The sequence below is a fragment of the Lemur catta genome, chromosome 7 (assembly GCF_020740605.2).
Source record: "Lemur catta isolate mLemCat1 chromosome 7, mLemCat1.pri, whole genome shotgun sequence".
NCBI classification, from domain to species: Eukaryota; Metazoa; Chordata; class Mammalia; order Primates; family Lemuridae; genus Lemur; species Lemur catta.
This window is the reverse complement of record NC_059134.1, coordinates 58,281,232-58,300,829: the sequence shown is the minus strand read 5'-3', so window position 1 is coordinate 58,300,829 and position 19,598 is coordinate 58,281,232. Positions and strand designations below refer to the sequence as shown.

Here is a 19,598-nt window from a genome sequence, read left to right as displayed (position 1 = left end):
CAATAGCACTGTTGCCACTCTCACTCAGGCGCTCTTTCTCACATCTCCCATAACCCAATGGCTTCCTGTCTGCTCTAGTTATTCTCCTCTCAGTCTGCCCCCTACATGGTTGCCAGATTAAGATGCCTAAAACACTGTTTTGATATGTCATTTCCTCCTCACCTGACATCCAAAACCTTTCATAGACTGGCTGTAATGTGCTAGCCTGACTTAACAACTCCTTTTCTACATGAATTTGCATCCAGTCCACTAGATTCCTTGCAGTGCACAAATCTGCCTTTTTACACAGGTCATTCTTTCTATATCCATCTCATATCCTTTCTCTGCCTCTTAAAACACTATCTTTCAAGTCTCAGTTAAAATCCTTTATTCTTCATTATGCTCTTTCTGACAATCTCATGTAAAAGTTCTCTCTGCTTCCTCTGAACCCAGGTTAGTCCTGTTATCTTAACACTGATCTGGTATAAACTATCTTGTATTTCAGTTACCTTTTTCTGACCTGGAGAAAAGGAAAATCAGGAGTATGACAGCAATCTTCACACATATAAATGATTTCTTATGGAACAGGGATTGGACTTACGATGTATAAACTCTAGAAGATGCTAAGAACATACAATTTGATATAAGAAAGAACTTTGAAAAACTAGAACTGCCTGAAAAAGAGAATGCCCTGTCTTAAGGACCAGAAGTATTTGTCACCTGTGAGTAGAGATGTTTCTGGAATATTTTGAATAGATACAAGTCAAGGGTGGTTCTGAGGGTATAGTTATATTAGCTCTTCCTTAGAAGAGCTCTAAGAAAGCCATATAATATATTAATTAAGACCATAGGTTTTGGACTCAGGCAAACTGAACTCGAATTCTGGCTCTAAACACTTATTTGCTATGTGTTCTTGGATAAAATACTCAATCTTACAAAGCCTGTCTCCTCATCTGTAAAATGAAGATAATACTTAAGGTTGTTATGATTAAATAAGACAAGGTATATAAAATGGATAGTTTCCTGTTTGACAAGTGGTCTGCAGCTACTAATATTACTAATACTCTTATTCTCCAATTCCTAAAGCTTCAGAGTCAATGACTTACAGGTGCTGTGTAAAATAAGTTCTCCAGGAGACTCTGGTCATACTGAGGATCATTCAGCTCACTGCTGCAATACACATCACTCCCAGGAGGTGGGGAATCTGGAGGAGAGCCTAGCCCATCCCAGAAATGACTGTGGGATAATTCAGCACTGCAGAGATAAGAAAAACAAAGCAGAACGACTTTAACAGAAGCTTCAGCTGAACTTTCTTTAGTGAAATTTTCTAAAGTTCTAAAAATGGAAGAAGATATTTTAAACAAAAGACTCACATTAAACAGAAGACTACTGGATAAATATTTTCCCATTATATTCCTCTTCCTCTGGGAAGCTAACAACTAGTATTCAAAAACACACTACTGACACTGATTGTGATCTCATTCCTTTATTCAACAAACATTTACTGGTCACCAACCATGTGCTAGGTCCTGAATGATACAGAGATGGCTAAGCTAACATAATCTCTACTCTTGTGGTGTTTATGGTCTAGGAGGAAGAAAGAAAGGGTAAACGACTATAATTCAATGAGTTAAATTTTATATGTCATTTTTGTAAAAAAAAAAAAAAAAGGGCTAATTCATATAATATGCCTTTTTTGCTAAACAAAAATATGTGTAATTAGGATTATTTTTGCTTATTTATTATTTTTGCCTATTTAATTAGGCAAAATTAGTTCTATGTGGAATATAAAAATGAATAAATGCTCTGCTTATAAAGAGTTTGTAAACTAATAAGAAGATAAGCATATAAATGACTATAAACTCAGAAGTTTTAAGAAATAATTTCTTGCTGGGTGCAGTGGCTCAAACCTATAATCCTAACACTTTGGGAGCCCAAGGCAGGAGGATTGCTTGAGGTTAAGGAGTTCAAGACAAGCCTAGGCAACATAGAGAGACCCCATCTCTATAAAAAAAAAAAAAGAAAGAAAGAAAGAAAGAAAAAACTAGCCAGGTGTGGTAGCATGCCCCTGTAGTCCCAGCTGCTGGGGAGGCTGAGGTGTGAGGATCACTTGAGCCCAGAAGTTTGAGTCTGAGCTTGCAGTGAGCTATGATCATGCCACTGACCTCATGCCCAGGCAACAAAGCAAGACCCTGTCTCTGAAAAAAAAAAAGAAAAAGAAAATTTTTTTCCTTTTTTGTTTGAAATTCTATATCATTCTAGTATCTATTCTGATAGCAGTTTTTACTTTCTATGTTTTCTTTCAGATCCTTGTATAAATTCCATATTTTTCCTCAAAGTGTAACCTTCTTGAGGGCAAAGTAAATGTATATTTAGTTTTAATTTCTCCTATAGTAACTAGCACTTAATGAACATTTGTTAATGAACTTAATGAATTCTTTATGAACATCTGTTTTAATATAAAACCAACAATATTAAATACTAAGCACCAGGCATTGTTCTAAGCATTTCATTTATTATTTCTTTCCATTTTGCTGTTCTTTCAAGCTAGCTGCTGTACTTTTTTCCCTTAATTTCTCAAGAAAATAGTACATAATCACCACCTTCAAATTAGATGATGTTCCCACATTACTTTGAGCAGGAGGCAGAGGTTCAATACATGTTTTCTTCCTCACCTTTCCTTAATCTGTAGCAGGGTTTTTCAACAGTAGCACTATTGACATGTTGGGTCAGATAATTCTTTGTTGACGGTGCTTTCCTTTGCACTTTAGATCCCTGGTTCTACTCTCCAGATGCCAGTAGTATTTTCCCATTTGTGATAACCCAAAATGTCTCCAGATACTACCAAATGTCTCATGGGGTTATGCGTGGGGAAGAATCATTCCCTAGTGGCGAACCATTAATCTATAGTCATCTCTCTCTCAAAGATCAGAACAACTTCCTAACTAATGAAAACCAACCAACAACTTCCAAATCTCTCTCCAGCTTCTGAGCACTGCTCCTTCTTGAAACTCTACTTTTTGGTATCCTTTGTACATGACTCTCTCATTTGCCACTTACTATCTCCCCGATCCCAGCTGTTTGCTTTTTCCCTCTTTGCACATCCTTAAAGTTAGGGAGATCTCTACTCCTCAGTATATAGTCCTCTACTTTTTATATATTTCGTTTGAAATTAACATTTCTTTGAATTTATTCACCTGTCTGTGACACATTAAAAGGACTAGGCTGGGCACAGTGGCTCATGCTGTAATCCTAGCACTTTGGGAGGCCAAGATGGAAAGGTCACTTGAGGCCAGGAGTTCAAGACAAGCCTGGGCCACAGAGTGAAATCCCACCTCTACAAAAAATAGAAAAAAATTAGCTGGGTGAGGTGACAAGCACCGGTATTTCCAGCTACTCGGGAGACTGAGGCAAGAGGATCACTTGAGCCTATAAGTTTGATGTTGCAGTGAGCTATGATGACACCACTGCCCTCTAGCCTGGGCAACAGACTGAGACCCTGTCTCAAAAAAAAAAAAGGGTGAGGGGCGGGTGCTGGAATATGCCTGTGTTCCTTGGCTATAAAACAAACCTACTCCCAGCACTGTCCTCTTTTTTTTTTTTTTTTTGAGACAGAGTCTCGCTCTGTTGCCCGGGCTAGAGTGAGTGCCGTGGTGTCAGCCTAGCTCACAGCAACCTCAAACTCCTAGGCTTAAGCGATCCTACTGCCTCAGCCTCCCGAGTAGCTGGGACTACAGGCATGTGCCACCATGCCCGGCTAATTTTTTTTCTATATATATATTTTTAGTTGGCCAGATAATTTGTTTCTATTTTTAGTAGAGACGGGGTCTTGCTCTTGCTCAGGCTGGTCTCGAACTCCTGACCTCGAGTGATCCACCCGCCTCGGCCTCCCAGAGTGCTAGGATTACAGGCGTGAGCCACCGCACCCAGCCTCTTAAACATAATTTTAAATCAAAGAGTAAACATACCTATTTTGAAGGTCAAATAGGACTACAAGGTTTATAATACAAAACAGTAGCTGCCTGACTTCTCAGAGGCAATCACTCTCAACTTCCTTAGATGTTTCCTCTATGGTATTTACTTCCATAGTTCTAAGAGCATATGTGTACTGCTACTTTCTGATTTTTCACTTTTCTATGTGATCTGTGGACTTCCTATTATGAAAAATTCATGGACCCACTCTCTTACATTATTAGTCTTGGGCACACATTTCCCTTTTATTTATCATCCCTATTTAGTTATACTACAATTTTTGTGTTAATTTGCAGGGTTAACATTAGATCAGAGCCAAGTAGAGTGTAATTTATCATACTTCCTTTCTTATACAACTAATTTTTCCTGGTATTAATAACTGCCTTATTTTCATTTCCTTAGTTTTCTATGGCCCTATTACTACTTCATTAGTGAATTCTCTAAGAGAACTGAAAATTTCCTCTTAATTTGGTCAATGTATGTTCCATTCCTTTCACCCCCTTACTCCTTAGAAACATCCTTACTGAAGCCATCTGCTCCCATGTGGATTTCTTGCTCACTAAATATGACACATATCCTAAACCTCCTTTTACTTCTCTTCTGTGCTGTAGTCCCTACTTCTTGGACCCTATGTCTTACTCTTTCTTCCTAAGTTCTCTCTTCAGTTGAATATATCCTCTCATGGTTTCCTGAGGGATAGTGCAAGACAGGTAAACTTTTGAGACTCTGGATATATGAAGATATTTCATATATCAGTACTCTCACACTGGATTGATACTTTAATTAGGACTATAATTTTAGGTTGAAAATAATTTTACTTCAGAATTCTGAAGACAATTCTTCACTGTCATCCATGAAACTGGTAGAAAACCTTGTCATTCCAATTCCTGATACTATTAATACATATGTGACCTTTATTTTTTCTGTGTGGAAGCTTTTAATATTATCTCTTTATACTCAGTATTCTGAAATTTCATGACTATGTATCTTGGTGTATCTTTTTACATTCATGTGCTGAATTCTTGATTTTTTTTTCCTCTCCAGCTTTATTGAGATATAATTCATATACTATACAATTAATCCAGTGAGCAATTTAACACTTTTTAGTATATTCACAAATATGAGCAATTACCACAGTCAATTTTTAAATATTTTAGTCACCTCAAAAAGAAACTCTGTAACCATTAGTTATCATTACCCTACCTACCATCACACCCAGCCCTGAGGAACCATTAATCTACTTTCTGTCTCTACAGATTTGCCTATTTTAGACATTTTATATAAATGGAATCATAAAATATGTATTCATTTGTGACTGGCTTCCTTCAGTTAGCATGTTTTCCAGCTTCATCCATGCTGTAGCAGGTATCAGTACTTCATTTTTATGGCAAAATATTAATACTACTCTACTGTATAGATATTCCACATTTTTTAAAACCATTCATCAGCTGATGGACCTTTGAGTTGTTTCCATTTATTGACTATTATGAATAATGCTGCTTTGAACACTCAGGTACACATTTTTGTGTGGATGTGTGTTATCATTTCCCTTTGTATATACTTAGAAGTTGAATTGCTAGGTCATATGGTAAATGTATATGTAATGGTTTGAGGAACAGACAATTTTCCAAAGTGGCTGCACCATTTTATGTTTTTGCCAGCAGTGTACAAAGGTTCCAAGTCTCCACATCCTCATCAACACTTGTTATCATCTAGACTTTTTCATTCTAGTGGGTGTGAAGTGGTATCTCATTGTTTTGCATTTCCCTGATAACTAATGGTGTTAAGCATATTTTCATGTGTATATTGGCCATTTGAATATCTTCGTTGCAGAAATGTTTATTCAGATCCATTGCCTGTATTTTTAATTGGATTATTTGTCCCTTAATTATTGTGTTATATGAGTTCTTTATATATTCTAGATATTAGTCATTTATCAGATACAAGATTTGCGGAATTTTCCCTACCTTAACAGTGTCCTTTGAAGCATGTAAGTTTTTAATTTTGATGAAGTCCAATTTATTTTTTTCTTTTGTTTGTGCTTTTGTTGTCATATCTAAGAATCTTTTCCTAAATTCAAACTCAAAAAGATTTACCTGTAGGTTTTTTTCTAAGAGTTTTAAAGTTTTAGCTCTTCTATTTAGTTGTTTGATCCATCTTGAGTTAATTTTTGTATATGGTGTAAGAGAAAGGTCCAACTTCAACTTTTTTGGTTTGAGACAGAGTTTCTCTCTGTTGCCTGGGCTAAAGTGCCTTGGCATCAGCCTGGCTCACAGCAAGCTCAAGCTCTCAGGCTCAAGCGATCTTCCTGCCTCAGCCTCCCAAGTAGCTGGGACTACTGGTGTGTGCCACCATGCCTGGCTAATTTTTTTTTCTATTTTTTTTTTTGTTGCCCGGCTAATTTGTTCTATTTTTAGTAGAGACAGGGTCTCGCTCTTGCTGAGGCTGGTCTTGAACTCCTGAGCTCAAGTGATCCTCCCACCTCGGCCTCCCAGGGTGCTAGGATTACAGGCGTGGGCCCACCACGCCTGGCTCAACTTCATTTTTTTTGTTTTTTTTTTTGCATGTGGCTATCCAGTTGTCCAGCTGTGCCAGGATTATTTGTTGAAAAGACTACTCTTTCCTCCACTGAATGATCTTGACAGCCTTTATTTATTTATTTTTTTTAAGACAGAGTCTCACTCTGTTGCCCGGGCTAGAGTGCTATGGAGTCAGCCTAGCTCATATCAACCTCAAACTCCTGGGCTCAAGCAATCCTCCTGCTTCAGTCTCCCAAGTAGCTGCGACTACAGGTATGCACCACCACGCCCAGCTAATTTTTTCTCTATATTTTTAGTTGTCCAGATAATTTCTTTCTTTTTTTTAGTAGAGACAGGGTCTCGCTCTTGCTCAGGCTGGTCTGGAACTCCTGAACTCAAACGATCAACTTGCCTCGGCCTCCCACAGTGCTAGGATTACATGCGTGAGCCACCGTGCCCAGCCTTGACAGCCTTTAGAATATCAGCTGACCACAGACACATGGGTTTATTTCTAAATTATCAATTCTAGTCCAAAGATTTATATGTCTATCCTTATGCCAGTACCACACTGACTTAATTATTGTTGCTTTGTAGATTTTAAAATCAGGAAGTGTGAGTCCTCCTTATTTTTTTTCTTCCAAGATTGTTTTGGATATTCTGAGTCCCTTGCAATTTCATATAAATTTTAGAAATAGGCTATCAATTTCTACAAAGAAGTCATCTGGGATTCTGATCATGAACAAGGGATGTTTTTTCATTTATTTAGAACGTCTTTAATTTCAGAAGTGTTTTATAGATTTTAGATTTTAAGTTTCACACTTCTTTTTTTAAATTTATTCCAGAGGATTTTATTCTTTTTGATGCTATTTTTTTTTTTTTTTTTTTTGAGACAGAGTCTCACTCTGTTGCCCAGGCTAGAGTGAGTGCCGTGGCATCAGCCTAGCTCACAGCAACCTCAGACTCCTGGGCTTAAGCGATCCTACTGCCTCAGCCTCCCGAGTAGCTGGGACTACAGGCATGAGCCACCATGCCCGGCTAATTTTTTTTGTATATATATTTTTAGTTGGCCAGATAATTTCTTTCTAGTTTTAGTAGAGACGGGGTCTCACTCTTGCTCAGGCTGGTCTCGAACTCCTGACCTCGAGCGATCCACTCGCCTCGGCCTCCCAGAGCTAGGATTACAGGCGTGAGCCACCGCGCCCGGCCTTTTTTGATGCTATTATGCATGGAACTGTTTTCTTATTTTCAGATTGTTCACGTACATAGATATATAATTGATTTTGGTTTTTGCATATTGATCTTGTGATTTCAACCCTGGTGAACTTGTTTATTATTTCTAATACTTTTTTAGTAGGTTCCTTATGATTTTCTACATACTAGATGTCATCTGTGAACAGAGATATTTTTCTTCTTCTTTTCCAGTTTGGATTCCTTTTATTTTTTTTCCTAATTGAGCCAGCTAGAACCTCTAGCAAAATGTTGACTATAACTGGCGAGAGAATAGAATTGGTTAGAGTAGAAATCTTTGTTTTTTTTCCTAATCTTAGGAAGAAAGTATTCAATCTTTAAACATTAAGTATGATTTTAGCCCTGGGTTTTTCTTAGATTCCTTTTATCGGAGGATTTTCCCTTCTATTCCAAGTTTGTTGTTTTATCATGATTTGTCAAATGCTTTTTCTGCATCTTTTGAGACGATCACAAGGTTTTGTTTTTTATTCTATTGATACAGTGTATCACGTAAATTGATCCTTTCTTTAATTTTTAAAAATATTTTGTAGAGAGGGGGTCTTATCGTGTTGCCCAGGCTGCTCTCAAACTGAAGGACTCAAGTGAGCCTCCTGCCTTGGCCTCCCAAAGTGCTGGGACTATAGGCATGAGCCACTGCACCTGGTCTGATTTTCAAAACCTAAACTGACTTCCCATTCCTGGAATAAATACTGCTTGGTCACAGCATATAATTATTTTTGGCTTGGTTTGCTAATAGTTTGTGGAGGATTTGTATCCACCTTCATATTGATTTACAGTTTTCTTTTCTTGTGAAGCCTCTGCCTAGATTTGGTATCAGGGTAATGCTGCCCTCAAAAAATGAGTTGGGAAGTGTTCCCCACTATTCTATTTTTTAGAAAAGTTTGTTAAGAATTGGTATCAACTCTTCTTTAAGGGTTTGGCAGAATCCAGCAGTAAAGCCATCTAGGTACGGGCTTTTGTTTGTGGGTAGGTTTTTTGATTAGTAATTCAATCTGTCTACTTGTTATAGGTCTGTTTACATTGTCCAATTCTTCTTGAGACAGTTTTAGTAATTTGTGCCTTTCTAGGAATCTATTTCATCTAAGTTGTCTATTATCATACAACTGTTCCTGGTATTCCTTTATAATCTGTTTTAGTTGTACAAAGTTGGTATTACTGTCCCCTCTTTAATTTGTAATTCTAGTAATTTGAGTCTCTTCTTTTTTTCTTGCTGATGTCTTATCCTTCCCTGGGAAGATAGCCCACCAACTGGGTGCTGGGGGAGAGGGAGCCCTATTATTGGCTGCCCGAGTGTGGAGTGAAGTTTTCATCTTTCTTGAGCTGGGAGAGATGAAGAAAGAGGCCTTGGTTCAAATATCAATATGGAAGGTCACCTGCTTCAGTACAGGCAAATTTAATAATTTCTTTCTCTGTTTCTTTTTTCTTTCATCTTCTCCTTTTGGAACTCCTGTTATTTGAATGTTGAACCTCCTGAAAAATCCTCAATTTTATCTTTTCTATTTTCCAACTCTATCCTTTTTGTTAAACTTTCTGGGATTTTTCCTTATCTTTCTCTTCCAAATTTTCCGTTAAATCTTGTTCTCTGTCTAAATGTTGGAAGCATTCCTCAAATGTCTATAAATCTTGGCTATCTGTTCATATTAAAAGTAAGGCACTGATATGTTGTCTGGAAGCCCTATATGCAGGTTGGGAGTTGAGGGGAATTTGCTAACTGGTCGGCTTCATTATAAAATAATGGGCAGAGCTAGACCATTTTGTTGGGTAACCTCTAATTGTCAGAATGTACTTCTTTTCTCTTGAGCTGGGAAGTTTCCAAGCACAATGTGAATTTCCTACCTGGGAGGTGGTTTGGCTATCAGTGTTCTGGTAGTTAAGGAGGAAACAGGGCTAGAGGTAGGAAGAGTGTTCATCATTCCATATGTAGACTTTAACTTAATCTCCTTTTCCTCAGTATAGTGTTCACCTCTACCTTCAGTTGTGCTTGATATCCTTGAATCTAGAGATCAACTTCCTCCCTCTACAGAGAATAAACTTCTAGTCTTCCACTGGACAGCAGAATGTCAGTCTCTTGCTCTCAAGATAGGGGGCAGTACTGTAATAACAATACCTAACAATTATTGAGAGGTTACTCTGTGACAAGCAGTATTAGAAGTTTACAGGAATTAACTTGTTGAATCTACATGACACATCACTGAAGTAGGTTATATTATGATATCCATTTTATAAGTAAGGACATTTCAGTACAAGGTAGTTAAGTAACTTACATAAGGTCTTACCACACTAGTAAATGGCAGAGCTTAGATTCACATACAGACAGTCTGGCTTGAATTCTCTTTTAATTAACCTCTATACTATACTGTCTCTCTAGGTCCTGGAGCAAGGGATAAAGGGTCTGACCATTCCTATCTATTTTTTCTTAACTAGTCCTTGTTTTAAGCCTCAAACTCAGATAATGCCTTAAGAGATACCTAGTGTTCCTAATTCCTGAGTCTTTCTGGGCTTCTGCAATCAAGTTTTTGGTCCTCTAACCTCATAGGTACAGTTTTCTCTATTTTGCTAGGTCAGTTTCTATTGTCCATCTGCTTTCTAGCTTCCAAAATTTTACTGACATCTTTCAATTGCTGTCACCTGCCCTTTTGGTTCTTGTGAGTTTATGCCTTTTTCTATTCCTTTATCATCATTTTACTTAAATTTAAAAAGGAATGGGCATAAAAGTTGTGTCCTTTATTCTTACTTTCATTCTATCATATTCTCCCTGGGTGATCTTATCTACTCCCAAGGTTTCAATTACTGCTGTGTAGCTAACAAATCCCAAATTTTTATCTTTAGGGCAGTCCTCTTTCTTGAGCTTCACCTCTATATACTAAGGGCCTACTAGACAACTACACTTGTGTGTTCCATATGCAACTCAAGTTTAACAGATTTACAGGCTCAAACTGGAACTTATTAACTTCAAATCCTTGCCTTATACCTGCTTAAAGGTATCTATTTAAATCATTATGATCTGTGGAGTCACTAGAGCAAAAACCATAGGGATCATTTTTTACTCTTTGCCCTCTTTCCACAACCAGTGAGTCATCAATTCCTGTAATTTCAACCTTTAATGTCTTTACTGCTTCACCTCTACCGGGGGAAAAAACTCCTGTATACTTTCCCATCTCTCCTATCCAACTGATTTTCCACACTGTTGTGAAAGTGATCTTTCTACTTTCCTGCTCAAAGTATTTTAATGTTTATTCAATTTCTATAATATAAAGTTCAAACACATTAACATAATATTCAAAGTGTGGCTTCCACTTAACCTTTTACATTGTACTCACTCTACCTATCCTACCATTAGTATACCAAATGATTATGTAGTCTTGCTATTTCCCTATAAGAAGTCTATAGAAATCAAACTAGTTGGAGTTTCTGAAACACTACTCTCTCACACTTCTTAAACTCAGCACGTATTGCTTTTAACCACTATGCCCTACTACCTTTCCAAGATAGGAATATAGATATTAATAGTATTTTATTCAAAAGATAATAAATAAATGAGTCTGGTTTGAGGGCACATGTTAGTAATAATATTAACAGCTACCAAGAGTTGAACTATTTATCAAGCACAGTGTTAGCTTATTTACATATATCATTTCTAATCCTCAAAATAATTTGCAATATTAGGTATAATTTCAATTTTATTGACACCTCTAAAGTTCAAAGATACCTGCACAAGGCCAGGAAGCTAAGAGACAGACCTTGAATTTCAACTTGCGTTTGTTTAAAAGCCATGCTCTTGTCATCATACCATGCTAACACTGGTGTTGAGGGAAGAGTTGGGAGGTAAGAATGGAAAGGTGGATTGGGGATCATTCTGTAAGTGAAGACAAGAATAAAAGGCTAAAGATTGGATTCTTATTTAGTAGGCAATGAATGGTAGTTGAAGAAACAGGGAACGACTTGGTTAGTCTAAGGAAGTGTTGCTTCAGGAAGAAGATCTGTTAATGTATACAAAGAATTAAAGGAAGAACATAGAAGGAAGAAAGCTAGTTAAGAGTGCTTACCTGCCTAATAGCAGCTGTATAGCTCTGGTATCAGCTTTTGTGTCACTTTTCCAAAATATATTCTCAGTTGGAGGAAGGAGGTGATCTTCAATGTGGTTTTTAAATTGATCCCTAAACATGGATCGGATTCTAAGGTGTTGAAAAATATTTTCTCGTTTAGTGGCTAACAGATGGGAAAAATCTAAATCATAATCAATTAGTACATGGAGCTGGTCCAACTCAGGAGATTTAATATGCTTTAGACTTAACTGTCTTAAATATATACAAAATTTTATACTTTGTAGGCTCTTTCCTATGTTAGAATCCCATTTCATTTCTGTGAGGTAGAAAGAGAATATCCTCATTTTATATGCAAGCATGCAAGTTCAGAAAGAGCAAAGAATTTACCCATTTATATATTTAGCAAGTGCCAATGCTAAAACTAGATTTTGAGTACCTTAACTCCTAGTTTAGGATTCTTTCACATCACATTAAGAATTACTTGCTGAGCATTTCCAAGATTATCCAGTCCATACTTTGACAAAAACATAGGTTAATAGCTATTAAGAAATAAACTATTGGGGTTAATGTCTATCCTGTAACTTACTGTGCTGATGCTCTATGAGAATCTTCCTTTATAGGAGAATGAATTTTGTCCAACAACATGCTAGTATCTGGGCTTGATTTCATTGCAGAAATCACCATGGCATTACGTAGTTTATTGCCTCGTTCTAAGAGAGCTGAAGAGGGTAAAAGCAGAAAACAAAAAATCTAAAATCCAGCAGAAACATTTTGCAATATTCAGCACATTTCCTTCTATCACAGGAGTTACTGCAGTGTATTGTGATGGCTTATTCGTCTGCCTTCCCCATTAGCTTGAGAATTCCTTGAGGACATTCACTTAACAACAGATGTTTACTGAGCTTCTGCTACATACACTGTTTTAGATGTTGGCATTATAGTAATGAATGAAGTCTCCATTCCAGAGACACTGACCACCTTGTGGGAGTTGTTATATCCATATGCTGACTCTTGCAACTGGTGTTTGTACATAATAAGGTTAACAATGTATCTATTTTATTTTTGTATCCAGAGACCTTATTGAATTCTCCTATTATTTGTAAGAATTTTAATGTCATTCTTACCAAGAAACACTAACAACTGTATAAACTAAACCTTTAGGAGACATAGTGATAGTCTATTCCAAATTTATACTTTTATGGATGAAGAAAAGAATGCTAAGAAGCTTTGATGACTTGTCCAAGATCAGGTGAGCACTCAGGTGAGTTCAGGACAGATGTTTCCCTTATTTTCTACATGCCATGGGAACAACCCCCGCTAAACACAGGGAGGTATACAGCTTCTGATTTTAGTTCCAACTCCCAACTTTCTATTCTAAAGCCCTCTTACAAGCAGGATGTGTAGTTAGTGTTTCATAAATACTAGCTGGTTGACTGATTCAGCTTTGTACCCTCTTTTCTGGTACGATGTCAGCACAATATAAACCAAGATCACTATGTTTATGCATTTGTTGTATCCTTCCCATGACCTCAATTCTAGGCCTACTAAAGTGGCCCACTTAATCTTGTGGAAGGGACCTTTAAATATCATATCCAACTATTTACTTGATGATTAATCCAATCTGAAGAGTCCTATCAGAAGGTTATCCAGCCATGCTTGACCATTTACAGTGATGTAGAATTGACTACTTTTTGAAGTAGTCCTTTCCCATTTTTGTACAGGTCAGACTATTAACTCGGACTGAGCCACCATCTGTCTTATTTGATCTTTAAGTCCACTGATTATAGTAGCTCTTATTGAAGATGTTGCACATTGATAGTCCATGGGGTTTTGCATGGCATATTTTGTTTGGCTTCAACAGTTGGCCATCATAGTTTTGGTTTAAAAGGAAAACATAGGCTGGGCATGGTAGCTCATGCTTGTAATCCTAGCAGGCAGAATTATAAGCACAGCAGGAGGATCACTTGAGGCCAGGAGTTCAAGACCAGCTTGGGCAATACAGTGAGACCCCCCGTCTCTATAAAAAATTTTAAAAATTAGCCAGGTGTGGTGACAGGCACCTATAGTCCCAGCTACTGAGGAGGCTAAGGCAGGAGGGTCGCTTAAGCCCAGGAGTTTGAAGTTGGAGTGAGCTATGATCACGCCACTGCACTCTAGCCCAGGTGACAGAGTGAGACCGTGTCTCAAAAAAAAAAAAAAGAAAAAGAAAAAACAAAACAAAACAGGCCTAGATAAACAATGAACCTATAATAGGAATGAAGCAGAGGACTCTGCCTTATAGTCTAACACAATAATGAACTGGAGCAGAGGAGGAGCTGTCCCCTTTGACAGGGCAGGAGTTCCCTTAACTCTGAGCTTATGTCTTCATTTGAAAATGGAAACAACAAACCCTACCTCAGGTGATTTTTGTAAGATTGTATGTATAAAGCACTTGGCATAGTAGCTAGCACATAATTAGTGTTCAATAAATGGCAGCTGTTTTCACCAGGCTATCTCTTGGTGGTCCTTTTACCAGCCTAGCAACTTGCCTTAGAAGGAACTCATCTCCCTTAGATCTTTAATGTTACCTTCTTAATGAGGCTTTCTTTTGCCAGCCTGTGTAGAACTAATATCCCCTCCTTTCACCTTCCTTGCTTCAGTATTCCCCATCTAACACCACATACTTACTCTAGTTTATCATTTGTCTTTCCATCTAGAATATATAATTCATAACGCAGGAGTTTGTGTATTGTTTTTTTTTTTTAGAGTCAGGGTCTCACGCTGCTGCTCAGGCCCCAGGCCATAGCTCACTGCAGCCCTTGAACTCCTGGGCTCAGGTGATCCTCCTAACTCAGCCTCCTGAGTACCTATGGCTACAGGTGCATGCCACCTCCCCCACCCCTGGCTAATTTTTAAATTTTTTGTAGAGACAAAGTCTTGCTATGTTGCCTAGGCTGGTCTAGAACTCCTGGCCTCAAGTGATCCTCCTGCCTCAGCCTCCCAAAAGTGCTAAGATTACAGGTGCGAGCTACGTCGCCCAGGGTCTTTTTTTGTTGTTTTTAAACTGCTGTAGCCCTGACACCTAAAAGAGTGGCAGACATTTGGTAGGTGCTGAACAAATAACTGCTTAATGAATGAACAAATATCCTTCTCAAAATCTGGTGTCCAGGTCTACAGAAAATATTCCAGCTGTGAGCTGACAAGTGCTGAGTACAACGGGACCATTTTTTTCTTGTTAAGATAGTCTTTACATTAAAGACTAAAAGTAATAAATTATAATCTTGGGATTACATTTTTAAAAATAAGGAATCATAACACATTTCAGTTGAAAAATATAAATGGAATGTTTTTATTCATTTAAAAAATGTCCTTACTAACGTAAATTATGTATTCAAATAGTTATTTAAAAGCCTTTTCTATCCCAGAAAAATGAATGGATTAAAAAAAAAAAAAACCTTTTTGGGCCAGGCATGGTGGCTCATGCCTGTAATCCTAGCATTATGGGAGGCAGATTGCTCAACCTCAGGATTCTGAGACCAGCCTGAGTAAGAGCAAGACCCTGTCTCTACTATAAACAGAAAAAATTAGCCATCTCTACTAAAAACTGAAAAAATTAGCTGGGCATGGTGGCGCGTGCCTATAGTCCTAGCTACTCGGGAGGCTGAAGCAGGAGGATCGCTTGAGCCCTGGAGTTTGAGGTTGCTGTGAGCTAGGCTGATGCCACTGCACTCTACCCAGGGCAACAGAGCAAGACTGTGTCTCAAAAAAAAAAAAAAAAAAAAAAAAAGACTTTTCTATTAACACTACAGATATTCCACTGTGGAAATTTTACCTGTGGGGATGAAGACAAATTCCTGTCATGCTCTTCATGTCACAGAGATATACAGCTGACTATTACAGTGTAATGTAAGTCAACTGCTTTTATTATACCACTCCCTACTATGAGGTAATATAATTCTGTTTCTATTTGCTTTTTATTTCAGTGTAAGCCCTTACATGGGTGAACTGTCTCCTTTCTACTTCTGTTTGGCCATAAGTCACATTTAATTCCCAAGATTAAGATCAGCAGTTGTTGTGTACTGAATGTTCCCACTGAGACTAACAGTCCAGAATGTGAAATGGATTTGGTACTAGCCTCTGTACAATGGTATAAATAAATGCTGATAAGACAAAAACCTTACCTGCCTTTAATTATTCAAGAAAAAAAATACATAGTATTTTTCTATGATAAAGCTCTCCCTTCATATCTAGGTTCATCTTTTTTTTTTTCTTTAAGTGAGCCCAAGTTAAAATATCCAAGTTCCCTTTAAATGAATCCTTCCCTAAACCTACAATTATAAGCACCTAGTAATTATCTAGAAGTTACTTGGTAGTTTAACAGGGCTGTCTTTAAATGGTGAAAGATTCTGCACTCTAGCAAGACTCCTTACTTTTATTTGGCTATTTAATTCAAACAGAAGTCTTGGTTCTCTTTGTAGGCAGGCTAACAAGCAGATCAATCCCAATAAATACAGCTTAGACCCACTCAGTTCACAAATATATACATACCTGAAAGAAGGTCCTTGGTAGGGGGTTTGTTTGAAGAAAGAATACATGAGTCACTATGACTCTTGGCAACAGTTCTAATTTGAGGCTGTAGTTCAGAACTGTTGAGAAGGGACATTTGCTTCCGTGGGGCTTTGCCTTTCAGAGTTACAGACTCTAAACTCTGTCCTGATTTAAGATGGTGCTGTAGTCCAAAGAAAGAGTCCTTTATCATATCAGGATTCTCTGCAAAGAACATGTGGTCCTTTCCCCTGTTTCAAAAAAGGAGAACGTCAGCAGTATATAATCCATTATCGTAATATTCTACTTTGTCAGAGATAGAAAGTGGATCAGTGGTTTATAGCAATGTAGTCTGGACTTTGAAAGAGGTGACTTATTTGCAATGCAACTTTGTAAATCTGTTTTTCATCTCCCGAATGATAGAAATAATAGATGCTTTACCTACTGTTGTGGGGTTGTAGCTTAAATGAGACAATAAAATAAAGAGCTCAGCACAGAGCCTAACACAAAGCAAATGCTTCATAAAGAACTGCTTAGAACAAAAATCTGTTCCTCTTATTCCATTCTGTTTCACAAAATAATTCCCTTTACCTCTTTTCCCTCATGAACATCTATCATGGCATCTGCATGTCATTCAGTCTTACTTATTTGTACATTGGCCTCGCCACTAGATTGTGAGTACTCCTCGAAAAAAGGAATTGTGTCTTATTAATTTCTATCCCCAGTACCTGGTATCAAACCAGGACCATATTTTCCTGCTGAATGAGTGACTGTGCCTCTCTCTGCCATTAGTCTTTTATTCAACCACAAATGAAAGACAGAAATCGTGAGTACAGTGGGAGTTAGTTGACAGATTGACTGGTACTAGGTATGGTAATTACCTTGGAGTGCTTGACCTACTATTGTTTGCTGCTAATTCTTTTCCATCAATTTTGATGGTAGGCATCCTGTGAGGCTTTGATGGAACTAGAAGCTGGGTATTGCTGGGTTCAGTATTCTCTCTGAATCCCTGTTCAGATGAAAGCACATTTTCCATCACATCAGTGGTAGGAAGAGGATTGTAGCTGTCATAAATTTCTGACAGAGGCTCCAGGGCAAGTGAGACCTAAAAGAGACATGTAATATATCAGAAGTTTTCTTTAGCATTGATTAACTAATTTTAAGACTCTCCTGCTTGATATAAATTAATGTCCCCCATTCCTTATAGGATTATGCCTAAATTCCTTCCTACCTCAGAAGCTTCATCTCTCACTATGTTTGCCTCTTTCATCCCTCGGTCCCAGATAGACCAATTAAGTAGGGTTCTGTACATGTATCCCATATTTCATTGCTTTATGCCTTTGTACATACAATTTCTTCCAGCATCACTTCTTTATGGCCAGGTAGAGATGCCATGTCCACTGCCATCTTCATGTTTCTGTTTACTCTGTATCTATCCATCAATCTAACCATCATTTACTGAACACTTTACTACAGGCCAGGAGGTGTGCTAAGTTTCCCATACAGAGAAGCTCCTGTGATGATATAACCCTGTCAGGAAAGTATTTTATCCTAATTTGAAGATTAAAAAAAAAGCAAAAGTTTAGAGAAGGTATTTGTCACTTTTAGTTTATTTCTAATCCTGATTAGATTATGAATTCCTTGAAGGCATGAAATGTCTTCTTCATTTTTCTATGGACTAATTAGCATAGTACCTGTACACATAGTACACAAGTCTAATATGCTTAATAATGCCTAATGGTCTGATGAATAAAAGAATGACATAGTACCTCCTGCATTAGTGTTACTTGCTTGGGAAAAATAAGGCCCTAGTTCTATGCTGGAGATGAGGTGGGGTGAGGAGGGAGGACAACAAAGATGAAAAAGTAATTACTTTAAGTTTCCTTATCCTCTCATTCCTGTGAGTTAAAGTTCTCTATAAAAAGGCTCTATAGTCCTCTAAGAAGCCTAATGGAGAAAAGCCTACTAGAGGAATTAAAAAATGAAATAGAGCCTAAAGCAAACTCCAAAGAAAAAATTAAGGAACATACTCCAGAAGAAAAGAACAGTACTAAAAGTTCAGTTTCAATGACAGAGAAAGCAGAAGCAATTGTTTAGGCAGCCAAAGACAATCAAATAGTGATGAATGGCCTAACACGAAAATGAAAAACTGCAGTTAGATGTTGTAAGATGTCTCTGGGAAGGTCAATGGAATATTTTGTGCAGAGAAACTGCCAAGGCACAAACTCAATAAAACATGCCTGGGTCTTGATGAGGAGAATTCTGTTCATGAATCACATAACATAAAGTCCTTCAAATCTATGCATCATCAAGATCTTTCTATAAAGACAAATGACAGATAGGCAGTGGGATGAATACTCTGTGTAGTGATCACTGTAATAGCATCACATAAAATCCTGGTTGCTCAAACATAAATGTCAGGAAGTGTTCCCTTACCATTCATCACTTGCCAAAGATTGCCACTGCATTTTAGAAACAAAGGAGGCACTGGGAATAAAGGCTGTGTTTCTGGCCTTAATAAGACCCCCTACTGGCTCCTGAGTTTTGCTTTTGCCCTAAGCAGAACCAGTAACAAAACAACTGATAGGCCTATACTACCATTGGCCCTTGAAGAGTCAGAGAAAATCCAGGACCCTGCCACACCCATCTTATAATCAAAACACAGGGCTGGCCTAACTCCTCTGTTCAGTTAAACAAATATTTGTTGATATCAGCTCTGTGCTACCTGCCTGAGGCAAAGAGATGACTAAAACAGGGACCCTGACCTAGAGGATCATAGTATCATGTAGGGGAACTTAAGAAAAAGTAATTTTAATATAAAATGGTGAGTTCTGAGATAAGGATGTATACTGGGTACTGATGGAACACTAAGGAGGGGTCGCAGGTTGGGGAAGAGGTGAGGAAGGAGTGCAGGGATGGTTTCCAGAAGTGAAATACAAATGTCTGAGCTTAGAATCTTAAATATGAATGAGACAGACAAGCCGAGGGGGACTGAGGCAGAACATTACAGGCTGAGGGAAAAGCATTAGTCAAACTTTGGAGGTACAGAGCCCAAGACTGCTCCATCAATTCCTATCAGTCCAGGGGACCTCCACTCCTAACTCCCTTGCCTCCCAGAATGTCCCCAATATACTCCTGCATTTAGCTCTCACATCTTCATTCCCGTCTACCTCAGTCATTCCCCTTGCCAATCACCCTTATGCTCATTCCTCTGCCAATCCCTTCATTGAGTCCTGTAGAATTTCTGTTTTATACAAACCACCATACCATTTTAACTGAACATTTCTTTCCTAAAATGTCCCCATTTCCC

The 19,598-nt window shown here is 37.9% G+C and overlaps 1 protein-coding gene across 4 annotated transcripts in view; it reads right to left on the bottom strand.

Moving 5' to 3' along the window:
• Positions 1-19,598, bottom strand: part of C2CD3 (C2 domain containing 3 centriole elongation regulator) — a 135,604-nt gene that overhangs the window by 93,994 nt on the left and 22,012 nt on the right. For all 4 annotated transcript variants that reach the window (XM_045555487.1, XM_045555490.1, XM_045555489.1 and 1 more), the window contains exons 4-8: positions 17,170-17,393; positions 16,292-16,539; positions 12,351-12,483; positions 11,765-11,893; positions 1,086-1,233 (exon numbers count right to left, since the gene is read on the bottom strand). In XM_045555487.1, coding sequence (XP_045411443.1) covers positions 1,086-1,233; positions 11,765-11,893; positions 12,351-12,483; positions 16,292-16,539; positions 17,170-17,393 — 882 coding nt within the window. The remainder of the gene's footprint in view (positions 1-1,085; positions 1,234-11,764; positions 11,894-12,350; positions 12,484-16,291; positions 16,540-17,169; positions 17,394-19,598) is intronic.